At 43.2% G+C, this 17,141-nt stretch overlaps 1 protein-coding gene across 2 annotated transcripts in view; it reads left to right on the top strand.

Moving 5' to 3' along the window:
• Nucleotides 1–17,141, top strand: part of MFHAS1 (multifunctional ROCO family signaling regulator 1) — an 89,010-nt gene that overhangs the window by 63,473 nt on the left and 8,396 nt on the right. For both annotated transcript variants that reach the window (XR_010021492.1, XM_063077031.1), the window contains exon 2: nt 13,047–13,173. Coding sequence is in view for 1 of the 2 variants with exons in the window: in XM_063077031.1 (XP_062933101.1) it covers nt 13,047–13,173 (127 nt within the window). In the remaining variant the exon portion in view is untranslated. The remainder of the gene's footprint in view (nt 1–13,046; nt 13,174–17,141) is intronic.

Here is a 17,141-nt window from a genome sequence, read left to right as displayed (position 1 = left end):
TGGTGCTCTTAGTCCATAGTGGAATGCATAGGAGAGAAGGTATGGGTAGATAAAGGCTAAGGCCACAGTCAGGAGAAAAACAGGAGACACAAGAGCTCCCCCATCTGTGGGGGTATGGAGTTCAGGGGAATGACATCGGCACTGGAGGTAGTAGTGAGGCTGGGCTGTGACCCAGGACACAGGGCAGGAGTGGCCTGCTCAGGTGGGATTGTTCAAAGCATCAGAGAGAGCACTGCTAGGAAGAATGGGCCAGTTACTTTTGAAAGTCAAGTGTTTGTAGTTTAGCGACCATCTATACTTTTTATTTCAAATGGCTCTATTAAACTAATCATCTGTGAGACAAATGGACTTCAGTTAAAGAGCATGGATGTAATTTGCTGTAATTTCTCAGCTCAAGAATTAAAGTGCTTTTTATCATCCGTACTAGCCAGGATAAATTTTCTCATAGATGATAGCGATTATTGTGGTAATTATTATTCATTTTCCTGTTCATTTTATCAAAAGTGGTATAATTTCTAGTCTAGGTGGAGAGAAGATGTGCTCTTTTGAGCTAATTTTGTGGGTCTGCCACGAGATTACTATGGGCTTCAATGCTGAATGGGGCCAGCGTCCTGATCGCTGAGTCCCCTCAGCGTGTCTTCTCCTTGGACGTTTGGTGCGATAGTGCTGGAGGAAATAAAGCTTATGTCTGACTTTTAAGCTGTAATACTCTTAGCCTTGTAACAGGCAGGGAGTAATTGCCTGACACTGGAGGGGAAGAGGGGGAGAAAGAAGCCACGCTTACATGTCTCCAGTCGATTAGAGCCTGGTGGGGTATGTTTGCCTCGATTTATCCTCAGTGTCAGCCCTTACACACCTGCCCTTCAGCAGCAGTCATTAGGTGTGTTTCCATGTAATTACTACTCCTTCATCAGATACAGTTTTGCTTTGCAGATATTTTCTCCCGTTCTGTGACTTGTCTTTTCATTCAGTGTCTTCAGAAGAGTTTCAGTTTTTAACTTCGATGACAGGCTTACCATTTAAAAATAAACTATTTCATTTGCAGTATCAAAAGCACTTCAAAATCTATAGCAAAACAAGAAAACATACTTTTACTTACACTTTTACTTCCAGGCAAAATAGAGTAACAGGGATTGTATTTCTCTCCTACCGGGACCAAAAAAAAAAAAAAAAAACACCAGCAAAACATATTAAATAATGTTAATTTTGTTAATGTTAACATATTAAATAAAAAGTTAATTAAAAATAACTTTTAAGACCGCAAGCATCAGGCAGTGAAGGATAGAGATCATGAGCTATGGGATGTGAATGAGCTGAGCCTGCAATGGCCTCAGCCTGCTGCCCTGAGAGAGCATCCAGGCTGCGGTGCAGGAGGTGGACTGAGACAGAGGACTGGAGAGGAGACAGACCTGCCTCCTGGAATGAGCACAGAGTTGCCCTGGAGGACTCAGCAGGTTGCTGATGAGTACATGGGAGCAAGGAAGCCATCTGAGACGGAAAAAACGATGTGCTGCAGTCTCCTACCTCACACCCAAAGCACTAAAGAATTTGTCATATCTCTGCATTCTCCCTCTCAAAATAACCTATCTTCAGCTGCAGTTTGGAAGAGGATATTTTTCACTACACTTATAGGCTTCCCCTGAAGGGTCTCTGAGCCATGTAGCCTCAAAAGTTAGAAAACATCTTAAAAGGTTGGCATGAGAATCTCCCTGAATGGATCTAGAATTTGTTGTGGCTTTGAAAAAAGTGCCAGAATCAGATAAGACAGAAAAGCAAGGTGACTTCCTGGAGCACTTCTGGGTTTTTGCCCCTGACATGGCATGTGGAAGAGGCGGTGCTGCCCAGGGAAGTTTGGAAACCTCCCCTAGCTTGACATTTGTGTGCCCTTTGGAAAAAGAGGTGTAGACGTTGGTCTCAATGGTCTGTGTGCCACACCAGTGTTGTGTTTGGACCCACACAGCTGAGGGAACTTGGGAGACCTCCTTGTGTATGCCCTCAACTTACAGATTCATCACTGATTAATTCAGTTATTCAGCATATATCTAGGGCCTGTTGTGTGCCTGGCACGTTCTGTGTTCTGGATGTTTGGGATTCAACAACGAGCAAGAGAAACCCCATGCTTGTGGAGCCGGCATTCCCACAGAGGAGACACACGGTCATTCCATTTATGTCAGGTGGATATTAGTACCGTGAAGAAAAATATAGCCAGTGATGGAATAATAGGGTGACCGGGGTGGGGGTGCTACTTTATACACGGTGTCAGGGAAGGTAGTTTTGAGGTGGGGGTGCTTTGCAGGGAGGCCTGTGAGGCTGGAGCAGAATGAAGGGAGAGAGGGCAGGAGTTGCCATCAGAGCAGCAGGTGGAGTAGATCTCATAGGGCGTTGAGGACCCAGGTGAGGACTTGGGCTTTTGTTCTGCGTGATGGAGAAAGCACTAGAGGCTTTGGAGCAGCGGAGTAGCATGGTGTGACCTGTGTTAGGTCATATGAATCCCCCGGCTTCAGTGTGGGGGCAGGGGAGCAGCGGGCAGACCACCGCAGTGTCCAGCTTTGGGGGTGGTGTGGACCAGCAAGCTGAGCAGCAGGACGTGCCGATGTGTTCACTGTGGGGGTGAGAGGAGAAGGAGTGGAAAACGACTCCACGTTTCTCGTCCACAGTGGCTGGAAGAATGCAGTAGACATTTACTGATCCAGGGAAGCCTGGAAAGAAGTAACGTTGAGGGTTGGGGACCAGTGGGAATCAAGGGTTTGCTTTCGACTGTATCAGTATCTGAGTGGCAGTGAGTAGTAGGTGATCGTACCTTGGTCTGAAGCTCAGGGAAGAGCTCAGGGGTGGAGGTAAACTGAGGCTGTGGCAGGCAAGTGACCTAGTTAGAGGCTCACCGGGAGTTAGTGGAGGCTTCTCCGTAGACTGAGCCACCTCTGAGAAGTGGCTTCTCTGTGGCACCACCCTTTCCTGTGATGAAGCTGGTCCCGCCTGGCGATCCCATACGTTCTTCCCAGCTAAGTGCCTTCGTGACTGTGCTCTTTTCTTTGTCCGTCTGCTTTAGGCTTCAGTTTGGACGCCCACTGCACCTGCTGGCAGGTGGAGGTGTGATTGCAATAGAAAGACTTGGTTCTTGTTCACAATTACAACTTTTAAGCAGTTGGCAAGGCCAAGGAGTGAGTGCTGGGTTTCGATTGTTCATGAATTGAATGCCTTTTGGATCATGAGGATGCTGTGTGTTGAAAGTGCTTCAAGTCCAGCCTGGGTCTTCTAGGAATGACACTTGGGTAAGGGGAGTAGATAAAGAAGATCTCGTGTTGGAGAGCATCCTGGCTTGTAAAACTTCCCCTGCGGTGTTTGTTTATGCATATGGAAGATGTCACGTATGTGTAGCTTAAGGAAGTTGAACCATCTCAAGGTTCCTTCTGGCCTTAAGGCTCTGTGGGACCAACTCCAAGTCTGTGGGTTTTCCCTTGTCTCCCAGACCCCTTCTAAATCCCCAGGTCTACCAGCCCACCCACCCCCAGTTTTCACTCCTCCTCCTCTTTCCCTTCTCAGAGAAAAAATGATTTGCACAAATTCTTGTCTTTTTCCTTGTTAGGAGACAAGAAGCATTTATATGGTTTCTGATCATTCTTAAGGATGTCACATGAATCCCCTTAGTATTTCCAAATCAGGTAGATTTTGATAAGGCCATAAGGCTAGTGTCTCAAATTTCAGGTCATAAAGGTTCCTCTTATTTTCTGTTGAAAGAAAACTCACATTGTAGGGAGAACGTTTTCATCTGAATGCTTTTATGCTGTCTGCATTAACCTCTCTGAGCCTGGAACCACTTTCCAGTAAGAAGTAGGTGACAGGCTATCAAAATAGAGAGGAACCTTTTGAGAGCACTTCACTCCAACAGTGTGGGCTTTTTCTGATCCTGACTTGCATTTTGAGAAAGCAGAGGGCTGAGTTGGGTTTGGGCTCTGCTCTTCTCCCCCCCACCCCACCCCAAACATGCTTTGATCTGCAAAGCTTGTCTAATCCTCAGCCAAGTCTGCTGCAACTTTATCCAGAGCAGGAAAAAGGGAAATAGTTTTCCTTTCTTGGGTGGATTTGTATTTATATAAACCCTTAGCAATGAAAACTGAGCCAAGTGGCAGTAACACGTGTCTGAGGGGAGGAGCGTTGGAGTGAGCAAGTGGCGGGAAGAGGCATGGGCAGTCTGTCCCTCTGCCCTGAGTCACCTTAAACTTGGGTCGGCCGAATCAGACCTTTTAAGGGTCAGTGAGGAGAGGATGGTGTAAGTCCTCATGCACACTTTTCTAAGGATGAACTTAGATGCAGGGCCGTTGCAGAACAGCATGGGGCTGAGCCAGCAGCTGATCAGTCAATTCCAGGTCATAACGTCCAGATCCGTTAATATCAGGTTGTGGTGATGTAGATTTATCATGAGGTACATATATGTGCGTATGGGTGATTAGTTCGCTTTCCTTGTTTTGTTGTTACTAGGAGAGCAGTGTTCTGGAAGTTCTCAGCTGTCCTCTGTAACTTCAGCCTTGGAAGGTTTTTCTTCCCCCGGTGGGTCCTGCTGTTAGCTTACTTGCAAGCAATTGTTTAAACCTTCTTGTACCAGCCCTTGCCACTGAAGTGCAGTGAGTTTTCCAAGTGTGTTTGCTATTGATACGAATACTTTCTTGTCCTCAGACCACCTCATTTAAGCTTCATGTGGTGCCCCATGGTTCTACTTTTCTAGAATACAGGTGGCTCATTTTTAGACATTCCTGAGAAATCTTGTACAGAATCTAAAGACAGGGATCTCTTGTTCTTGTAGTAGTGCAATTTGTATAGTTATCAGGGCTCATCTGGAACCGGCGTGGATGCTAAGAACAGCAAGCTTAAAGAACTTTGATATAAAGCAGTCTTTTACTTTGCTATTGTTAGTTCTTTTTGAACCAAAAGCAAAGTCCTTCCTTGTAGATGATTCAGTTTCCTGCAACCTCCCTGGAGTAATTTCTCCTACATATTAATAAATGCCACGTGAGCCAGGTTCACCTGCAGTCCCGGGATGTTTATTCTGGATTATTTATTTTGTGTATGTTAGAGCATCATACTTCAAAGTGGAATCCTCTCAAAGATTCTACCTGGCAGCTCATTCCAATGCCATAAGGGACATTTGGGGAAGGGAACTCCTCAGGGACTCTGGGGATGCTGAGACTCTGAAGCTTTTGCAGCAGGTGTCTAGGAGGAAGAGCAGCCTGGCAGAGGAAGAGGTTGGCTGTCCTTTCACTGCAGATTCTAGGAACAGGGCGCACTGCAGGAAAGGGAATTTCACATAGTCTAGCATGGGGACGGTGTGGGGAAGAATGCTACAGGGAATTGGATGGGCGTGATGAAAAAACAAAAAAAGAAAAAAAGACATTATGAAACGGAAGTGTAAGCCTATATGTGAGTGTCAGGAGCCATTTTTAACAATAGCCACCATTTTAACAAATAACATCCATTTTATGTAAGCCTTTCTCTTCCTCCTCAGAAAAGCCCGCGTGTGCCAAGCCAACACCTCCCCCACCTCCTCTCTCATACCACGCCACTATCACCCCACTGCTTTTCCGCCTATCATAAGCTGCCACACTCTGTGACAGCCCGCCCCTTCTTCACTATGTATATAAGCAATCGCCTGACAATAAAATTTTGAGGCTTGATCAGAATTTTGTCTTGCCTCCATTCTGTGTGTCTCCTGTCCCTCCCCCTTTTCATCAGCTACAGGTAGTCCTCCTCGAGCCCACGTTCTTATCTGTCCCGCAGGCCAGGACATGTGAGGACAGTGACGAAACTCACGTGCAGATCTGAAAAGAAATGTCATCAGCAGTTTTTCCCTTGGTTTTCCTTGGTTGAACTTTTGCTTGATGCTCTGGAAGGGGTGCTGTGATCTGAGGCCACACCTTTTTTTTTTTTTTTTTTCTTTTTTGGCTCCTGAGGAATATTTACTGGGAACATTCACATTGTGACAATATTTACTCTGAATATTTGCATTATAACTGGGGACAGACACAGGCAAAATAGCAAAGTTGTAAATGCAGTACAATCTCAACATGTGTCTACGTATAAGTATCTTTATAAAAGAATAACATGTTAATAATGGGGGTAGAATTATGGGCGATTTTATTTTTTATCTTTGTCCTGTACATTTTCATTTTTAAAAAATTGAGACTGTGCTCTTATAATCAGAGGAAAGTTATTTGTTTTTTTAAACAACAGGGTCATTTCTGTTGCCTAGGCAACATTGTAGGGCACCTGGCACATAGGCACTCAGTACTTGATGTCCTCACCACTGAGTTATTCACACATCCTGGCATAGGATGGCGTGTCATAAAATGTTAATGTCACTGAGGCGAAGACACAGCTAATGGCAAATCTAGCTGACCTCAAAGCTAGTGCTACCACAGCGTGGCTTTACTCCTTCCCTCATTCAGGTGATTGGGGCCGGGGACATGTACTCTGTGTGTCAGAGAGAGGCCCACCGTCAGTGACAAAATGTATTTCTCTCCAACTTGGATAGTTTGCTCCCTGAGCATGTACTAGCGAGGCCTGGAGTGTTCGTCCTCACTTACACCAACCCTTCTCCGTGGTGTAAACACCTGGTGTAAACACGTGGTGTTTTATTAGTCATCAGTTCCATCTACACCCTCCCACGTGCTGTAAATGGAAACCTGTATAGATTGATCATTGCTTTCTGATGTCACAACTTTTCAATCCAGAGACCTGAATGATCATCCATCAGGGACCCCTGGGCCAAATTCAGCTCTTCGTGGTTTACATACCTGAGATATTTAGTCATCCCCTTCTCCTCCCTTGTCCCTCCTACAAACAGAGAGCGCTTTGTGTAACTAGTAAGCAAACATTACTATTGGTTCAGTCTTCTTCTGTCAGAAATTAGGCAAAACATGGAAAAGCTGGGCTTATTTGCCATAGATGGAGCACCTGCCATAAAAGGGACAATGGCAGGTGTCACTTGTCTGCACCCAGCGTGGGGCCGCCGGCTTGGCTCCTTGCATGATTCATCAGGAGAGTCAAGAACTCCACAGTGTAGGATCATTGTGTGAGTCATAGAAGTCGTCAGGACTGTGACCTTTGTATTTCCCTCTGCCTGTAACTGTCACCACCAGCATCCCTTCAGAGAAAGTCAGGGAGAAGTAGAAGCGAAGTGTTGACATCGGGTTTGTTTACTGCTGCCTGGTGACCCACTCATGGTAGTCACAGAAGATGGGTACCGAGTTGCACCCTTAGTTTAGGGGCATCTCCAAGAACCCTAACTGGCCTAAATATGTGTGGTGTGTAGATTGTTCTCTCTAACTGATAAGACTTGATACATTGTCCCCAAAGCTTCAAGGCCCAGAGTGGCATTTCTGAGAGTTTTTTTTTTTAAAGAAGTCCCAGTATTCTGAGTGAGAACTGTACTTGAGAATTCAACAAATATCTAGAGCTGGTAATTTCTTTACACTGTCAGATCTCCTACAACTCAGTGTATTCCTACATTTTGAACAATTGCAGGGATATATGGTGAAAGTGGAAACACAGTTCTAGAAGAGGTTCATAATTTTTGATAGTATAAATCTTTGCAGCTGCCTATGGAATGCCTGAGGAGGTATTCAATTATTAAGTGGTCCTATCTGTTTGACGAATTTCCAAGAAGAATTAACTGAACCAAAAGTAAACCCCGTGCCCAAGAAGAACGCAGCATCCCTGCAGTTTTGGGGACAACTCTCTGAATCCCTGAACTCCCTGAGAGTTTATGTGGCCGAGAGCTGGAAGATATCTGTGGGTATCCCAGCTGACTTACTAGTGGCTCAGCAGGAAGATTCCTGCTGACTATGGATGCTCCAGCCAGTTCCCTGGCAAATACAGCAGCAACTCCCGTGGCATCTTTCTAGAGAGTTCTGAGGGTGTTCCAGGCACCTTCTCCATGCATTCAGCAGCAGCCCCTGGGAGTAGCTTTCCAGGGACTCTAGCCAGTGCCCCATCGAGCTTCCCAGTAAGTTCAATAGCATACTCTCCCCTTGGCCTGCTCCCCGACCCCCCAAGACAGCTTCCTAGAGTATGTTGTCATCACCCAGAGGACAGTCTCCTGCCTACTAGCTTCAGCCAGCTGACTGTGGACTAGTCTGGCTTGGGGTAACCCAGCAAACTTCTCCACCATCAGGGGGCTGCTCCATACCCCATCCAACAAGGTCTGAATCTCAGCTCCCCCCATGTCCAAGCTTTTCTTCCTTGTATATTCTCTCTCAGCCTTAGAGTATTCTTTACAGTTCTCTTCTGTTTCCTCTTGGTAATTAATTCCCTGAAACTAGTTAATTATTTAGATTAAATCTTACTCTGTGGTTACCATCTCCTGACTAGACCTTGACTGATCCATACATTCATTAATTCATTCTCTCCTTGCTACAGTCTCAGTGGTTGTGTTCCTCCAATATTCATATGTATAGATTGTTTATCTTGAAATTGTTTTAATTTCTAGACTACCTTTGCTGTTTTGAGGTATGTTTATATTTACACTGAAAAAAATATTTTGAGAATTCTGATGATTAACAGAAAAAATGGGCTTGTTTCACTTGTCTTCTGTTGATTTTTTAAAAATCATAATAAAACTTGGTATTCTGTTTTCCACAGAGGGAAAAACAGTTGAGAAGAGTTTGCTGGCATTCTAATGTCAGAAATCTTGAGCCAGATTAATTAAACACAGTTTTTCAAAACTTTAAGGGGCACAAGGAGATGGTGCAGTGGTCTAATATATCTGCGGTAAACGTAGTGTTCTGTTCAAGAGGCCAGATTCTTCCATCTTCACATAGACTGAGTGCATTATAAACTGCACACGAGTAGAAAATCTCTAACAGAGGAAAAAGCATCAGCATTGAAAGCTGGCATCTCCCTCCAGTACAAAGCATACTTTAGTCCTTTTTATTATTGACCCAAACATAAATATAAATCAGTAAATAACCTCAGGACCATTCAATTTTGAATGGCCCATTTCACTGTAAATTCATGTATGTGCTTTGCCAGTTTCTGTTTCTAATTAGAGTGTACTTTCAAATTTACATTTCCACATAGACATGTCAGTCTCATAATATTTAATGACTACAGAGTATTCCATCCTGTTAATGTGTTGTCCTTTTCAGCCATTTCCCCATTCTTGGCCATTTGAACACAGTTATCAGGTTTTCACTGTATTTTAAATAGTGCTGCTATGAGCAATCATTGTATAATTTATTTCCGAAGGAAAGTCTTAATTCCTTTAAGCAAGTTCCTGAAAATGGAAATATACCGGCTGCAATGTGTGTTTTTCCTTAATCTGTTGCCAACATGCTCTCTGTAATTATAACTTCTTTTTAATAACTCCTACCAACTTTAGGATTTGTCTTTTTAATTTGTTTTTGCTAGTGATGACAGATGTGTAATAAAACCTAATTTTTTAATTTGAATTTTTCTAATTCCTGGTGAGGTGATGTTTTGCTTGTGATAATTTATGGTCTAATTCCTGGTATATTGCTTTACTACAGAGAATCTGGGTACTGATCATTTGCTTGTGTGAATTCTTTATATACAGTTTGGAAGAGTAAGCTTCTACAAAATCTTCTCATCACTCTAATAATAGTGTCAAGAACTTACCAGATACCACATAAACTGTGTAGTAGTTTTCATGTTATCTAATCATCACAATATCCTTGTCACAGAATAATATGATATGGTATTTAAGAGTTGAGTCAGATAGTCCTGGGTTCAAATTCGGACACTGCCAGTTATACGACCACTGGCAAATTACTTATCCCCCCGAGCCTCAGTTTCCTCTTCTGTATAATGTGGATAATTGTATCTACTTCACAGGTCTGTCGTGAGGACTGAGATATTACAGAGTATTGAGCACAAAATAACTGCTTGCTAAATGTTAGCTGCTACTGTGATCATCTTTTTTTCTTCCTGGGTTTATTGGGGTTTGTTTTTCAGCTTGTATTACAGCATGATGATAAGGTATATAGAGCACATACTATTCTCCATTTTCTGATAAATATTATTGTGTCTTTGGGGTAAAATGTTCTCCATTCTTTGAGGTTTTCCCCAATCCTGCAAATCAGTATTAATCTCTCCTCTTTACTCCTCTAGCATCTCTTATAAATTTCCTTGGTGCACCTGCCGTGCAGGATTGTAGTTCTTCACTCAGTTGTTTTCCTGTGTAAACACTGAGATTCTCCGCATCCGAGGCCGTGCCTTAACTTCTCGCATCCCCACATCTTCTACTGTCCCCGCACACAGTAAGGTCTCAGTAGTTAGCTCAGTGGAGGAATGCACTTTATCTTGAAGATCAAGTGTGTGTTAAAGGTGAGGATGATTAGCTTCTGCTATTTCACTAGAGAACACACGTTATGAACCACTTTTCATATTATTATCATAATAAAATCATACTATTATAGAAAAATAGTATGTGCACTATATCTTATTATCATGCTGTAATGTATATCGAACTTACCTTAAAATAAGGAAATAAGGAAAAAGCTGTTTTTCTTATATTCTTAGTCTAGGAACTGTGTGCTTTTCTTACATCTTAAGAATACTGGCACCCTGCAGTGGGTTGTTGGAGTGTATGGATGGACTGGAGCTTGGGAACTGTCCTGCTCATTGCTCGGTATTCATTAGAATTGAGTGAATTTTGCATTGTTTATGGGACATCTCAGTACTTTCCACTTCCGTGCTGTTTCTATTGTTGGCAATGCTGCTAGGAATAGGACCCAAACAAAACCAGTCACTTGGCTCTGTATGACACTGGGCATCTTGGGAGATAGTAAAGCTATTTGTTTAATAGAAATTGGTAACCAAGTCTTAATAGTCTGCTGCAAATTCTTTCAGATTCTTTGGCAAACTGGTTTTCTGCTCACCAACACCTACAACCTACCCAGCAAAGAAGCCAGCTTTGCCAGACTGGTGCCACAGATGGGTTCCAGGGCAGGGGCTTGGCATCTGCAGTTATCCTGGGTACCCAGGCAGCTGGAAGCAAATGGAGCTGAGGCCTGTGTGAAGTTCCAACCAGGAGAGAGTTTTCAAGGGAAACCAGGAAAGCCCAGTCTATGTTCAAGCCTTGGGGATGATCTTAGGGCAGAAACTAGAAATTGAAAATATCAGGTGAGGAGCCAGGTGAGTGCGGCCCAGGACCAGAGGTTTTAACAGACCTGGGCTTCTCAGAGCACTCTCTCGCTGCAGTTCAGGTGCTGGGATACACAATGGGTGGGTTGGTTGACAGATGCACAGCTCTTAAGGGACTTGGAGCAAATCTGTTACTTATTAAGTGGTGTTTGGACTGGATGACTTCCAGGTTTCAGTCTAGCTCTAACATGCTATGACTTTGGTTCATTTTATTTCTTTGATAGCATTTAATGTTTACAATATTAACTTGCATTTTTATGTTTTGGGATCTTTTCATAGTTAGTGTTGGAATATAGTTCTGGCACCTGTGTATGCATGAGACAGACTAATGTTGCTAAATTAGTTTTTGCATTAGGTTGGTGTTCATAGTAGTTTGGTTAAGGAACTCTAATTATATTTAGTTCATATTGTGCAAAGCCATATAAAAATGTTCTAATCAGGAAATTAATGTCTTTCATAGAAGTATAAATGTCATTGCTTAGTTTATTATTTAAAAAATAGTGTTTTAGATTGCTCTGTATGGAAGATGTGTTCTGGCTTAAAGAAGCAGTCTCTGCTTTGGGAGGGGTTAGAGGCTGACGGAGAAGGTAAGGTCCCCAGAGATTCGTTCCTGAGTCCACGTCCTGAGTCCGGAATGTTAGCTCCTGACTCTGGGTACACCACATAAGCTCCTGAGCATTGGTTTCTTTATTTATAAAGTGAGATAAACCCTTATTAGGGACACTGTAAAGATGAAATGCGTTGTACATTTGAAGCTCTTAGTCCAGTGCTGGCATGTGGGCAGGCTCTGTCAACGTGAGCTCTGCTGAAGGTGAGGTGTTTTGAAATATGGTAATTGGAGGCGAAGGAATTTTATGTTCTTATACATTGGCATATACTTTGGGGTCTGTAGAATTTTAAATCAGTAACAGAAGCAATGGCTACCATGGAGGTGAAGTTTGAATTTCAGTAGTGTCTCTCCTGAAAAGAAAGACATACATTGGCATCCATTTCGTGTCCTTGGTTTGGTTTATTTTTTTCTAGGCTTAAGAAGGGCAATTTAGGCAGTAAAGTGTACCATCATTAGCCAGAAGCCATTTATTGAGTACCCTCGGAGAGAGGCTACAAGAACAAAGGAAGGACAGTGTGTCCCAGGTAAGGGGACAAGGGGGAGGAAACTAGGAATAGAAGTCATCGTTGCTCTTAGGATTTAATGAGCTAGTGGAGAGAAATTATATCTGAGGCATGCAGAGGAACAGATTTCCTTTAGGTATTGTGGTAATCCGTCAAGTTAATTATCCGCTTTCACTAGACCCCATTAGTCATAAAACAGTGTTGTGTTGGTTCAACTCTGCACACATACCTACCCAGAAAGTCCTCCTGTCAGGAGGAGGCTGAGCTGGTCTTGAGCTGTTTACCTCGTCCACACCTCTAGTCTGCTGTATTTCCAGATCATTTGTGCAGGGCCTTGTTGAACAGCTGCTGCAGTTGGCCCGAGCCCTGTCTGCCCTGAATCCTAGTTATGAACACCTGCTTTGGCAGCCCTTGCTTCGTGGGGCTGTGGGGACCCTGGCTCAGTTTGTGATGTCTAGATACAGGTCTCCGGAGTCAGTCTGTGGAGAGGAAGGTGAGCAGGGTAGCGGCAGATGCTGCCTTTGGCTGGTGCCTAGCCCTTCCTGCCATAACCACTAGAACATTTTCTATGGTGATGTGGATGAGAATTCAGGCAGTGGGAGTAGGAGCCAAGCCAATCCTGCTATTCTTGGGTGCACTTTTGTTCTCTGACTCCATCATCTAGACCCTTTGCTGCCATATTACCTCCCTCACCCCCTGCCAACCCCTGCACTTCTGGGTAAAGTGGTCTCATTTTTAGGGCAAATCTTAATGTATTTTCATCTCTTCTCCTGCAGGGGAGTTGCTGAGTCAGCCCAGACCAGAAGGAGTGGCAGAGATCATTTGCCCCAAGAACGGCAGCGAGCGAGTGAATGTTGCCTTGGTTTACCCACCTACGCCAACTGTGATCAGCCCCTGTTCCAAGTGAGTTCTCAAAGTCCCACTGGCCCCTGCCCCTCCCTCCTGATCCTGATTATCAAAAATCCAATTATCAAAAAACTGATTATCAAAAAACTGTATCTGCACAAATGTTGAAAAGCACCCCAGGGCAGATGTGATTCTTCCCAGTGACATCAACCCCATGGCTTACGCAGCAAAATAGGAACTTTTATTTTTTCTTTTTTGTGATTTTTTTTTTTTTTTACTTTTGCTGATAGAACATTTTTTTAATACTCACATACTGCACAGTTCACTCATTTAAAGTGTATAATTCATTGGTTTTTAGTACAAGGGTACTTCAAAAAGTTCACAGTAAAATAGAATTAAAAATGCATTTTTCTGTGAACTTTTTGAAGACACCCCCCCCCCCCCCCCCCCCCGTATATTTGCTGGTATATGCAGCCAGAAACAGCATTTTTTTTTTTTTTTTTTTGGTGGGTAGTCTTAGCTTTATCAATGCAGAATTAAGGGAGCCCTTATCTCAAAGAACAGTAAGTGCTCATTAAATAAGAAAAGCTTGCAGAAAATCTGTGATGATTGCTTTTTCCTACAGGCCTCTGATTCTCTAGTCAGTCCCTGAAAATAAAGGATTACGCAGTTTGCCACCACTTTCCCCGAAATGGACTTAAAGACAGAGAATGTACACATGCAAATTAGCTTTTGGGTAGAATGTTACCTTAGTAATCTAGGTAAAACTCGTCCTGTTTGTTAGGGTTTTGTTTGTGTGTGTGTGTGCGTGTGCACGTGTGTGTTTGTAGTACTAAGAACCAATGAGGCCACTTTTAAATTGAGGTGAAATGCTTATTTACCTCAAATCTTGAATAGTAGCAGCCACAGATCTTCTGGGGTCAGATCTCATTCTCTGGGTAATATCAGCAACATGACTTATCCAGCAAAGTATTCATATTCATGCAGCAAACTTTAATTTTTCTTCCTAGTTGGCAACATAGAATTTTTTAAATGAAAAAGTGATATATGAATGTAAGCTTTTTATAGAAAGGTTGGAAGGTTTGCATTTGAGAATTGTGACCTTGTCATTTCATCTGGGGAAACTGGCTGTTAAGCTGCATTCCAGAGCTCTGTGTGATAGGCGTGCATGGCTCATCCCCAAGGTGGCAGCTCTCCTGCCTTTGGTGTGCGCTTTGCAGCGCTAAGGTCTCCAGTGGCATTCTCAGTCATTAGCAGCTGCAGTAGAAATGTGGTGCTCTTGGGCGACTCATTAGATGGAACATCCCTCCCTAATCCATCTTTGCTGGAAAATATCACTGAACACCCAAGGGAAACTCTTATCTAATGCTGTTATATTCAGAATGCTTTTTTATCTCACATGCACATAGTATAATTTATCATTAATATGACCCTAAGACACTGTGAAATCTTGAAGTGCTTCTTAAATATTAAGGTAGGATTACATAGTAACTTTGTATTAACCAGAACATACTCTGTCTTGGACATATCAAACAACAGAAATTTTACTGTTTTTTCAATTTCTTTGAATGTGTACACATTAGCCCCTTCCTTTCAGATACACCTAGGATAAGAGGAAGGGGATATAAAACCAGCAGCATATGTAACAGATGGTTGCATTGGCATAGATGTTCCTGAGCCAGGAGAGACATTAATCTGTTGTTTTGCCATAGCCACCTGCCATTTAATAGGCAAGGTAGAGGTAACAGTTACAGGATCCATTTGCACAAGAAACAATAGCAGCACCTAGCCAGCTTTACAAGTGTTCTCCCTCGGGCTTCTTACTGTACTTCCACAGAAAGACCACGTTTATACCCACCCGGAAAAACATTATCAGCCTCTGAGAGTTGATTGCACCTAAATAAACAAGCAGCTTTAAAGTCTTGGGTAATTAGAGGCCCATAGCCACAGACATCTAAATGTTGGAGGGAGCACCTTTAGGGATGGGACCATTTTTGACTTGGCTGTTTTATTTTGAAATGGGTTCCAAAAAAGTCTCATAAAATGGATGACAGTTTTGCAATAGAATTCTCAACTCTAAATGAAGGAATAATCTTGAAATAGGAAAGTTTCATGTTCCTGGCAAGCCTTTTCTTCGAAATTGCCATTTTTTAGTATGGAGGCAAGGAGAAAATGGTCTCTTGGGTGACTGTTTTATTACACTTAGATTCAAAGCCCAGGCTGGTGCTCTCCGGTTTTAGGCACACACCCCTCCCCTCCCTGCTCCCCTGCATGCACAGCTCTTATGTGTGAACTCCGAAACAAACACACATGGAAGCTGGGCCTGGTCCCGTGGCAGGTCTGATTCACAAATGGATGACAGTGTATTGGAAGTGGGAAATTTGGGGGCGTTGATGAGTATAGCCATCAAAAGAGGGAGTCATTAAGTCAACACAGTTTGGGCCTGAGCCCAAGCCTTGGGGTCCCGGCTGGCACTAGAACTTGGAAGACTAGGGAGATTGCACTGGCTTCATAACTGCAGCCAAGCAGCTCACTGTAGAGTAATCTTTTACTTCTCTATCATCCCATAAAAAATAGGTGGATGTCCAAGGTCGGGCTTCTTAATCAGGCACGTGTATTAGAATTCCTAGGGGAAGGGCCCAGGCATGAGTCTTTAGAAACAAAAAAAAAGTCACCCAGATGATTCTAATGTGTGTATGTTGGATTTTCTGAGCTCTTGGATCCTTTCCATGCCTCTAAGGGTGGGCTCCTGGCCAGCAGGACCTTATCTTTGGCTGTAGGACCTCTTTCTGGTCAACAACAAGTTGGCAAAACTGATCCACACTGCACTGATCTCTACCTTACAGTACAGTCCATTCTGTCTCCGGCAGGGTGAGCATACCATTTCTTGTTCAAATGAGGAATGGATTGAGAATGACAGGGAGACTATTATGAATTATCCTGGGATGACAGGCGTCACAACCAGAATGGTCCCAGGCATACCGGAATAATCCATCCTACTCTTAGGTAGTTGTTCAAGATCTTACGATGGTTCTAAAAAGACATTCCAAGCTTCTCTATGAGTTTACTCCTCTCCTTTGTAGATCAAATCAGAGACTTGTCATTGAACTGCCTGCCTTTGACCATGTGTAAAATCATGGAGCTGCATTGCGGTTTATAAAGAAAAAAACACTGATGAATGTTATTTGATCAGCCTTTTCTTATGAATTCCAAGCTTTCTATTTGTCACTTAAAAATTTTTCTAGGTGTTTTATTCCCCCAGGGGGAGAGATAGAGAATAAAAAGCAGGTGTAGTGATTTGGGGGTGTAATTGACACCTGCAACTTGTGTTGGTGGTTGCTGGTTGAGGTCTCAGCAGCATTCCACGGAGGCTACAGGAACTGATGAAATGCTTCCCCACTGCACTCCACCCTTGGGGGAGAAATGGGAGCCAGTGGCTTCTTGTCCTCTTTGCTGATTATCAGATAGAAAGTGAGTAATTTCCGTATTTTGGAAATCTTGGTCTGATTTGCAAGGATATCTGCATTTGAGATGAGGTGAACAATCTAATAGCAAATTTGCCTGGGTTGCTCTGAAAAACTGACTTCCTTGAGGATAGAGATATTTTTTAAAGCTTTATTGATGTTTAATTTACATGCCATAAAACTCACCCATTCAATGATTATTAATATATTTACAGAGTTGTGCACCTTTCACCACAGTCTAACTGTAGAACATTTTCATGGCCCCCAAAAGACACTTTGTGCCTACTGGCAGTCACTTGTGTCTATTAAAACACCTAATGTCATGCAGTCAGCAGATTATTTTTAGTGTCACTTTTTGCGATGGTTTTGCTGCCTGGTGTGTTGGTATTCAACAGGTTCCTGAGTTTTAAAGAAGTGCTCATAAACACATGGTACCCCTGGCCCAGTTTGGTTAAAGGCAGCGGATTGACTTGTGCCCCCACTGCCAGGCCCCTGTTTACTGGACAATAGAGGTGGGTGTGGCTGCTCAGACGGAGACAAGTCACCTTCAGAACCTCTTAA

The sequence above is a fragment of the Cynocephalus volans genome, chromosome 13, assembly GCF_027409185.1.
Source record: "Cynocephalus volans isolate mCynVol1 chromosome 13, mCynVol1.pri, whole genome shotgun sequence".
NCBI classification, from domain to species: domain Eukaryota; kingdom Metazoa; phylum Chordata; class Mammalia; order Dermoptera; family Cynocephalidae; genus Cynocephalus; species Cynocephalus volans.
Note: the sequence above shows the minus strand (reverse complement) of the source record. Positions and strands in the feature narration are given on the sequence as shown.